The 11,228-nt window shown below is 36.2% G+C and overlaps 1 protein-coding gene across 10 annotated transcripts in view; it reads right to left on the bottom strand.

Annotated features, from left to right (window-relative positions):
- Positions 1-225: 225 nt before the first annotated feature.
- Positions 226-11,228, bottom strand: part of LOC131692345 (uncharacterized) — a 312,974-nt gene continuing 301,971 nt past the window's right edge. For 2 of the 10 annotated variants that reach the window (XM_058979331.1, XM_058979336.1), the window contains 2 exons: positions 9,336-9,425; positions 226-1,557 (listed from right to left, as the gene is read on the bottom strand). In XM_058979331.1, the coding sequence (XP_058835314.1) occupies positions 1,433-1,557; positions 9,336-9,425 (215 nt within the window). In that variant the 3' untranslated portion in view covers positions 226-1,432. Of the gene's footprint in view, positions 1,558-9,335; positions 9,426-10,044; positions 10,433-11,228 lie in introns of those variants that run through there. The other 8 variants (XM_058979332.1, XM_058979337.1, XM_058979334.1 and 5 more) reach the window with 5 other exon arrangements.

Below are 11,228 nucleotides of genomic sequence, written 5' to 3'. Positions count from 1 at the left end.
GGGTGGAATCCTGGCTAACAATAATGAATTCCGTGCTATTGGTATATTGAACTCATTAAAAATGAGACCAACAGGAAACCGTTTGATGGAATTTATTCAAACATCTCCAACTTACCTTCCATAATTATGAAACGTACTACTGCGAAAGAAAATGAAGAAAAACAATTTATCAAGCTTAGGCACTGTGATATCGCCAAGAGTAACAAATCAGTTGTTTTGTATATTTCGAATATCACTCCCTTTTATTCAGGACACCATGGTATTTTGCGCTGTCGTTTTACAAAAACCGAAAAATAAGTGTTTTGTTCTGTTGTTTTTACATATCTATAGAACTGGCTGCAAATTGTATCGGATTAAACAGGCGATTTGCTAATTGGTTGTTTTCTTCGATATTAATTTTCTTCGCTTAATCTACTGTTTTAAATATATAAATTTATTATGACTATATATAGAGTTGCATATGTTTGTTCGCCACTTTAGTTTCTTTCCTACAGTTTGCGTAGGGTTTCTTTCTTTAGAACACTGAACGGGACAATTTTCGTAAATTATCACCACGTTGTCTTACATAGTAATAGTTCTGGTAATTCCATTCATTTCACTTTATCGCGTCCTCGATTATTCGGTGTCTTAAAAAGTGTATTTATATATATTTCATAAGGCATCATATTTTTCCTTCCTTCGTGTAAAATACTACAATAATTGTTCTTATTTTTTTTCTTTTCCGACTGTAAATTTAGTTGTCACTTTCGCGAGCCGCGAAAGACAATTTTTCCTTAGTTTACACAAAAAAATCAGATATCTTTTAAGTGGTAGACAGCTTGTTCTTGATGAGATTAGTACTGCTCTACACACATAAAAAATCTATAAAAAACATTCAACTACTTACTCTCGAATGACTATTTAGTGTTTCGTACCCTTTGAGTTTGTTTGGTTGTTGCCATTTTGTTGGTATCGAGTTGATTATTTGGTTTCAGCTTTGGTATCTGGGATGTAAAACAAGTAGTGAAATCTGCCTAGTATTAAAACAATGACTGCGATTAACTTAAATCCTATAGACAGACGATAATCGATAAAAACTAGCACGATTCAACACTTATGTACGACTACAGGAGACAGAGCCATCTTGTTTTACATGAGACTTTTCTTTGACTCGCAAGCACTCTTGAGAAGCGTCAATTTTAGTAGCAGTATTTAGTCCCATCTTTGTTTAGCTGCAACACAACGACGCGAATTCTACGATATCTACACATCATTTCCTGCGCAACTGGGACACCTTCATCACATCCACTCTACAATCGGGGTCAACCATGTTTCATCCCTTCCTATTTGTAGCTTTAAGCCACATTTCTTGTTTCAATGTTTATCTATGGACAAAATGTATATGCAAATATCGATCACGAATCTCGACCTCGGTGTACTGCTTGAAGTTCATCTACAAAAGCGTAGACGTGAAAATGAGCACAATCGTCACCAGGGTCGCTATCAGGCTGGAAGGGGTACGCATCTGGACCGGCAGTGCCGTTGCACTGCTTCCGTCGGTGGTATTCAGTCCTGTAGCTAGGAAATTAACAAGAATTTATATGTGCGTTTAGGATTGAAACTATGTTGGGTACTGTTTGTGTAAATTGGCTTGCATGATGTTTGTTTTGATGCGATGTATGAATATATTAAAAAATAACAATTAAAAAAAAATATTATCTTTAATTAGCTTAATCAGGATTAGTTCAATATTGTCTTCCTGCTAACTTATTTTGGCATGCAACGGCGAGTATGTAAAAGGGGGAAAACAACCCACAACCCAATCACCCCAACTTATTTTAGTATGCCTGGTGATATAGTGGGGGTATAAACGTGATAGGGTAGAGAGAAAAGGGTTTTAGGGATGGATGGGGTGATGGTCTAAGGTGGGTATAATTAGGGGTGATCTGAGGGGGGTTTTAAGGTGGTGATATATTTATATTTATAAAATATTTGCCGGGATTAGGTTGGCAATTTTGAGAATGGTGCATAACCTTTCTATATGGGCGAAAATGGTCATTTTGAAATCATAAAAATTGTTCCGTGTTAGCGAGAGTAGAGAGAGTAGTAAAGTGACTTTTACGCATAACAAAATACATCACGTGGTTTCCACATACAATTTAAAACGATTCCGCACTTAAATCGCAAGTAAGCAAAAACTACCAAAATGGCCCGAAAATCGCAATGTATTCCTATCGAAGTTCTCAAGGCGTTAATTTTTGACGTAGGGTTTTGTCTTTGTTTGCGATATGGGGGCGCACTTTGCAAATTCTACAAAAATGGTATGTAACGAAAAGTGGTCTAATTTTAAACGCATATAATTCAGCCATCTTACGATAAATTTCCAAATTTTTTGCACCTATCGCCCCGAAATACTTCTAAAAATAGATTTCAATAGATTAACCCAAAGATTTTTGATATAATGGCATTAAAAATTTAAATAATGTACAACCTAATCAAAATATCGCTCATTTACACACAGAAGATAGCGCTTCCCAAGTCCGGCACGACAGATTTGTGTACCTAACGCGCTACGCTTCTATGAATGACGTCATCATCGACTATTCAAAGAACGGATTTGGCAGGACAAGCTCAGTTGCCTGTTGAACGGAAGGCGAAGCAGACCACTGCGCTGTTTTCACAGGCAGTGTAGCTGAGTTAGAAGTCCGTTACACTGGCTGTGGAGGTACGCTACCCAGTACCGTCCAACACGTGCCTGAGCTTGCCCGTTCAAACACTATGCTTTTTTGTGTTGTGACCGTTTCCAACACGCTTTTATGTACAATATCGAACACAATTATTCGTACACCAAATCGCTTGTACATTCGAGGTCCATTTGAAAACACGGTTAACATAATGTCGTGGTACTAGCTGTCTCTTTCGCTCTACCCATCATCATCAGCGTTGACTCATTTTGCTTTGGGCGCTTGGGTTCCATGTTTGAGGCGAATGTAGGTATATCTAATTTGTTAGCAGGGTTACTATATTCACAGATTTTTTCTGTAATGTCACAGATTTTTGATCACAGATGACAGATTTTTGACATTTTGATGAAAATTTCACAGATTTTTAGAAACATTGTGATTTTTCACAGATTTTTCGGAAATTTATCACAGATTTTTTTTCTGTTTCAGTTATCACAGATGACAAAAAGACATTTTTGAGCGAAATTCTGATTTCAATGTGGCATCCCTATTTATTAACGGTTGCATGCTTAACCTGCATGATAGCAATCTGTATTTTCGTTGCGTAAAGACGAAAACTTTCTTAGCAACAAATTTACGCGGATGGATGGAAAGCACAGATATATGATTAAGACCACTGCATTCGCTACATTTGTATGCGTACTTTAGGAAAGTTACAATAATGGCAAAATATAACTAGAAAGCTTGGTCTCTACACTAACAGAACATATTCGTAAATCGCTAGGGATTAGTTTCGTACAGAAAATTTTCATAAAATATGCTAACTTTTCGTACATATAAGGAATCGTTCGTAGTTCTATTCGAACACTTTTATTTTTTATTACGAGTTTTTCGTAAAAACAACGAAACGACTTTCGTTGGCTTATTACGAAATGGCTTCATTAGGCAAACAAATTGTTCGCTGGTATATACGAAAGTCTTTATAATATTTTCGAGCACCACTTGTCAAACCGTCAACGTCAAAGGAGCTTCAATAGAGGTAGAATATGGAGTCATTGTCGCTATACGTCAGATAATTGTTGATCATCACGACGTTCTCGGTCTGACTATTTAGTAGCCGTATCCGTGTCCGCCGAATTCAGGAAGATTTCCTGAACCTCTTTCACTTCCATTTGATCCAGAATCCAGAGCAGTACGAATTCAGTTGAGCCATCGCGAACTGCTCGTTGGTTTTGTATGAATAAGTTTGAGTTTTTCTCTGCAGGAGCAATGTCAAAATAATGTGATATTAAATACGAAAAATTCTCTTAGATGAACGAAATGAATTCGTGCAACCAACGAGATTGTTCGTAACATACACAAACATTTATTAAAATAAACAAAACATTTTGTTTCATTCACGAAAAATAATGTCGTTTTCAACAAACATTCGTGCAATGTACACTAAATAAGTAAAATTTACGAAAACTTTCGTTCATCAACCGGCCATTTCTTCGTACCACGATAAAATCGATTTGGCCACATCACTTTCTTTACATTAAAAAAATCGATGTTATTAAACATCGATTCCAAAAGATCGACTGAAAACCATAATAGGCTAATAAATACGAAAATCTTTCTAAGATAAACAATATAAATTCGTGCGAGTAACAAAAAAGTTTATTATATACATAAACATTTAAGGAAATAAACGAATCATTTCGTTTCATTCACGAAAAATAATGTCGTTAACAATCCTGCAATGTATACTAAAGCTTTCGTTCGGCAAGCGGCTATTCTTGTTCATGAAATGAACGAAACCTACTATTTACAATGCACGAAAATACTTCGTTGCAGAAAACGACGAATTGCATTGCATGCTCGATTTCGTTATATTTACGAATTTATATTGTCAGTGACATGAAATGTGATCATTTTGTCTAAAATTTGATTTTTCTTCACCGGTCCGGGTTTTTTTACCACACACAATCGAAAAGGTTTTACCTGGGACGGGACATGCGAAGACGGTCTCCTTTTTCCTTCCCGATATTGATGATATTTTGTAGGGAAAAATTTGCTTGCAAATCAATTTCAAGCAAATATCGATGATAGTGCTGTGCTGATGTGGCATAGATTTCGGCCGATGAGGTACAGATTTGAGCCGAAAATAGTAGAGCTCAAATATGACATGAATTATGTTATCGTTTGTCTGAGCTGTGTAAAAACAACATTAATCATAACTGTTGATCAGAATAATAAAATTGAACGTGCTGTCGTTGCGTTTTGCATGTATGCTTGTATATAGCCAGGATATTACGATACTACCCGGACACTGTCCATTTCAAGAAAATGAAAATCGTCAAGAAAGGTCCTGTTCGCAATGACAGGCCACTGCCGGTTCGCGGTGACAGTTACTTTTTTTTTTTCATTTTGCATGTCCCGTCCCAGGGTTTCACAATTTTTAAAAACTGATCTTGTGCTATAAAGATTTAGTTCTAGATATTAGTTTGGTCGCGGTTTTCTGTCTTCTTTTTCAAATAAGTTCAATCGGATTCGATCACAAATGTAATGACCTGATAACCAAGAAGGTTTGGTTCAATATGTAACATTCGATGTTGATTGGTTGTGCTTAAACTATACATCAAAAATATATTTGATTTATTTTTACTCTAAATGTACTAAGAAAATAAATATTTTACATTAAGTAGTATAGTCCTACGTCTACAGTTTGTGCAACCCCATAGGGCTGCTCCTTGTAGTTTGTCATAGTTTCTTGCTCATTAGTGGGTATTACTAAATTAAATTTCTCGATATATTAAATTTAATCAGATGTATTCAATGGGTGCAAATTTGTCGGTGATTGGATCTGGTGAAAAAGAATGCAGAACCTACGGAATTTGAAGATAATCTCAGAGCATTTTTGGTCAGACATGTTTAACGAGCCGACTCAACGCACAGCTAGTAGTGCAATTATTTATGAATGATAATATTAATTACATATTTATGATGCATCAGGATTCAGATCCGTAGGGGAGACCGGGGCTAGTTGGCGGTGTTTTTAGTTTTCATTTTTTACCGCTTTGATTTAGATCTTGTAAAAAAGAATATGTTGCATAAAGGGCAGACTGTTGACAACATCCCGGAATTATATGAAAGTGTTTGTTACATTGTTTTTGTTTTTATATAGAAAAGCATAATACGCGGAAAACCCGCCAACTTACACCGGCCCCGGGGTAAGCACTACCCGGTGTTTTCCAATGAAAAACTTCATAAGTTAAAATAATAAATTTTGACCATCAAAGAAGCCTTAGATCGAGGCGGGCATAACGTAGTTGGCAAAGCAATTGCTTTGTACGCAGCTCACTTGAATTCAAGTCCCAACCCTGCACATAGGGTTCGAGATTTTTCTAACCCGAAAAAGAGGTGAATGACCAAGTTTGAATCTTTGTTTATCAAAACAAAAAAAGGTTGGGATGCAAAAATTCAGAATTCGCTAGCGCACAAGCTGAATGAGCTATAATTTTTTCTTGCTAGATTGTACACTCAGGCAAAAAATACAGTGAATTTCATAGGGAAACCGTATAATTTTTAGCCACAAGTAGCACGTATGTAAATCATAAGATTATATTATGAAACAGCATTTATTTGGTCAAATCGGTTTGCTATGATTTCATGTTCCATAAGGCGTCTTTGAATTATCATAAGACAATATTATACATTTCTCTTATGTTTATGAGAATCATAAGCTGCTCGTATGAAACTCGAATGACTGGCATATGCAATAACTCATAAAATGTTAAGGTAATTATACAAGTCGTATGTTTTTCATATTAATCTTATGAAAACATAGTTTTGTTACTTTTCTAGTTATCATAAGATGAATCTTATAAAATTCGCTATGCATTTTGCCTTAGTGTATATGTGGCCCAGTATGCATTGGGCGAACTATGTGTTTAATCTCCGATCACATGCCATTTTTCATAATTGGAGATATTCTATTATACAAAAGTATTAAAAAGAAAAAACATTTCTTTAATCATTTTTGAAAAATTTCGGAATCGTTCGCAAATGTTTTCGTCAAAATAGAATGTCGTGTTGCAAACAACATCTACTAAAATTTTCGTTTCGTTTCGTAACTCTGGAACCTAAATAACAGCTTATTGCAGCATTGCATCAATCATTTCAAATTTGGATGATGGTGGAAATGTTCTGAGGAATAGTTGTGAAATTTACTCTGAACATTGGCAAGTTCTCCGGGCATCAAGACCGGCCTAGGCGGCCAATGTGATCAAAGCGACTACTGGCCTTCAAATCTAAGTAATTAAACATCCATTTTAATAGGTTTAGCATCATCTAGATATCATGGTGGTATCAGTTTTGTGGGGATTTACTACATGATCGTACTTTTCAACCAGTAAATTCAATAGCAACCTATTCCTTTCATTTGAGATGTTCGAGAAAATCGGTTGGGTCATCTCCGAGTAACTAATGTGTCATTGTTGGTCGCATACATACACACGCACATTTGCCGAACTCGAAAAAGTGAATCGAATGGTATAAGAGCCCTCAGGGCCTCTGTTAAACGGTCGTTTTCATTTGATTTGATTCATTTGATTCATTTGATTCATTTGATTCATTTGATTCATTTGATACATTTGATTCATTTGATTCATTTGATTCATTTGATTCATTTGATTCATTTGATTCATTTGATTCATTTGATTCATTTGATTCATTTGATTCATTTGATTCATTTGATTCATTTGATTCATTTGATTCATTTGATTCATTTGTTTCATTTGATTCATTTGATTCATTTGATTCATTTGATTCATTTGATTCATTTGAAACATTTGATTTTTCATTAATTTGATGTATTTGATGCATTTGATGCACGTTCAAGTTCAGTGCGATATATGCCTTTGCTGACTTCCTTAGTCGTTTTCAATAAAAAAATGTAATTTTTAATAAAAACGAAAATTGAAAATATTCACCCAGCGTACTCTTATAGGGTAATATGCCTATTTTTACCATACTAACGAGGGAGCCTCACTAATTCATTAATTACTCGGCCTACAATCAATAGAATGCGTACCAATTGGCATCAACAGCTTTGCTTCGTTGTTAAGAACTATAATAAAAGCACAAATGCGCTGAAAACGGTGAAATTCTTGTGTTTGAGCGCAATGAAAACTTGAATCGAGTGCCCCTATTATTGCGCTACCATTAGACTCAATGCGTAGAACGAAGGTGGCAGACACTGCTCTAACCGACGACTTCAAATGGGTAGAGTGATAATGGAAACATGGCGAAAATAGGCTCATCACTCTATTTAAAGTCTTTAATTTCAACGGACTTGTGCCATCTGTTGATTGCATCGATTCGTTCCAAAATTACATCGCTTGCTCAAACAAAATGAGATATAGAGAAAGTGAATTACACATGCATTTTGTGTCTTCAACATTATAATAAAACAAGCCCTGTGCGCACGCCAATGTCACCCATGTAATTTTCATATCGCTCAAGAAATTATGTTCTATATGTCGGGTGCTTTTTGTTACAGCAGAATAAATGGAAATTTACAGGGTTCTTTGGAGCTGTGTAGCTCTGCAGTATCGGACATTATTCACAACTACTGAAAAGATGTATGTAAATTTCTGTAACACCAATGCTTTACTCATGCCTTTATCAGTTTAAAATAGCTTGGATTATTCGCTAGCAAAAATTAAATTCTTCGTCTTAAACTTTGATGTGAACATTTGATATGGAAAATAAGCCTTGAAATGCAGAAAACACCGATAGCAAAACACTCATTACCCTCGTTGCCCTCAGCTATTGTTTCTTCCGGCATGGCAGTAACAAAACAAAAACAAACGGAATAAAATTGCATTGCATTGCAGCTATGTAGCTTCTATAATTAGAAAAACCGCAGTTTTCTTGAATTTTTTACTGCCTCAAATTCCAGAAAGGCACAAACGACGCCAAAAGCTACAGTTTTATAGATGAGAAGCCATTTTTATCATCCTCCTTTGCTATGCACAGCTCTAGTAACAGTAAAAGTGTAGCCTAGCAGGAAATCTCGGTGTTACCAAAACGTAAAAAACTAGTACAGAACACAGAGTCGTCCTTATAGTGCAGAAACGAAAGCATTGTAAATAAACACTGAATGCAAATTAAAAACCCAGTTCAAACAGTAGAACACAAGAAATAACGGCAAAGATAAAGGAACGTGAAACGAAATTAAAACCAACAAACGAAAGGCGTACTTTTTGTTTGGTAAAGTTTTTGTTGTTGCTGATGCTGCTGTTGTTTTGATTTGCCAGAGCTTTGCTTCGCACGGTGCAGTAAGGTAGGGCGACAATCATTGCCAGTAGCACGTAGTTTGATAACCCAAAACTACCGGATGCTTGTGGTTATCATCGTAGCGCTTTCCAAATATGCAACATTGGAAATGTTCTTTGCCGAGTAGAGCCAAAGCAATATAAGAGATGTAGGGTTACAAAGTTCAGTGTGTTATGCTAAACTGTCAATAATTGCCGCCCACACCCCAGGAAAAGCAATGCTCCTTGACATTGTTTTTCTCACACGGGCGTGCATTGTGCTGTTCACTTTTTATTTTCGGTCTGTTGCACTAGTGTTCCGTATTGAGTTTAGTTTCATACCCGTCTGTTTCGTTTCACGCTTATTCCTTACCTTTTTTTAGTAAATTTTCCGGTGCCGCTTGTAGCATGCCAACGATCGTGGTGGAGGCTATTGTGCTGGTTGTGGTTCTCAGATGAGATTCTGGAAGCGGTTTAGTGTTAGTTATAGTTTTGCCCACTTCGTATTTATGTTAAAAAAAGAAGAAAGTTTTTTAGGATGTATGTGATGGAAGCATACACAGGAGAGTGAAGACAGTTTGCTGTATGACAAGCTAGATAAATAGAAAAGCATTACTCAACAATTCAAGGCAAACCACACATAAAAATAAGCAGATCAAAGAGTTGTATCATTTTAGGTATTCATTAAAGCTCATGTAGAAAGCAAAGTAAGGAAGTCATGCAAAAAAGCGTTTAACTCTTTGGAAAGTGCCGAGCTCTTGGCTATTCATGAATTTTATACTCATGGAAACATGTTTCTTTCACTTAGTTAGTAATATGTGTGCATTAAACATGAAGAAAGCTACCGCCCGGTAATTATAACACGGTGCTACACCCAAAACTAGGTGGCAATATCTTTTCGGTAATAAGAAAAAATTCTCTCATAACAAGAAGGTTAATACTAAAGAGCTAACAAGAAAAAAATCCCAAACCGGAATGTTAACAATTCATATCCTCTCTCTGTCGCATTCATGTGGAATATGAGATCTTTTACTTTTCATAAATTCTATACAATGCATATTAACACTTCGGATCAGTCTATTCTCAACCACCAAAAGCATCAGTCACAATACCAGTGTGCTCTCTGCTGCTATCCAAGCCAGCGCAAACAATTGCTTTTTCTTTTGTGCATTGTCAATTCTTGTGTGGTGATCTATCTAGATAACTGAGTCTCAACAACAAAATGTGATTCTTAGGGCTAACACGGTGGCCATTGACTTACGGTCTTTCCGCATAAGAGTATTGGTGATGTGGAACATTTGCTGAAGGTGAAAATGCAGCTTCGGTATTCGGAAGTCAGCTTCATCCAGTTGGAGCACGTCAAACACGCGGTGCTGATAACGTTCAACAAATTCGCCCAGGCGAAAAGATTCATTTCGCAAAACAACTTAAAAAACGTGCTGGATTGTGACACCGGTAAAATTAAGATCCCTGTGTATATAGATAACGGAAACGTGGAAGTCAAATTACATGATTTGGCATCACGTTCTTCAAGGTGGCCATTAAAAGATTCATGTCGTATTTCAGAGAAGTGGAATCCATTACGGAGGACACGTGGAGGAACTACTTTTCATGTATTTCAAATGGTGTTTTTGTGATGAGAAATCGGGTAGACCCGAAAGGGAAAGAAGATAGGAACAACACCTGATCGCGAACATCAAGGCAGTAACTCCGATGATGGCCCGGACATGTGTGACGACGATAGAGATATGAATGACCCCCATTATACAGATGACGTGAATACAAGTATTTCTCTGATACGAAAACGGATCTCCGCGCGCAATGACAAGTCGCGCGTACAGGATCGGATAGACTCTTAGTATTTAATTGTTTTATTGCATTATTTTTATTTTTTTACATCATGTAAATATATAAAAGACCCACGTCTCCGTGAAGCTAACGCCTTGAGCCGTGCTAAATCACTAAATTAAAAAAAACAGTTCGGATCTTCTGAAAGTGAGTAGTGTTTCGAATGCCAGTCTATTGCGCATCATGCAAAGCGAACATAATGTGGAGGAAGTTGGGTACCGTAAAACGGGGGAACATTGATCAATTTTTCTACATTTTTTCGAATAACTTTTTTCAAATCGGGTAGATGAAACTGTTTGCATTTTTAGAACAAGTACTGGTACCCATAGATTGAAAACGTCCAAATTGTTTGGTAATTTATTTCGTTTTACTAAAAAATAAAATAAAATTTGTTGTAAATTTTCGTTCGTTGTTTTCA

Source organism: Topomyia yanbarensis, chromosome 3 (assembly GCF_030247195.1).
Source record: "Topomyia yanbarensis strain Yona2022 chromosome 3, ASM3024719v1, whole genome shotgun sequence".
In the NCBI taxonomy this organism is placed as follows: domain Eukaryota; kingdom Metazoa; phylum Arthropoda; class Insecta; order Diptera; family Culicidae; genus Topomyia; species Topomyia yanbarensis.
Note: the sequence above shows the minus strand (reverse complement) of the source record. Positions and strands in the feature narration are given on the sequence as shown.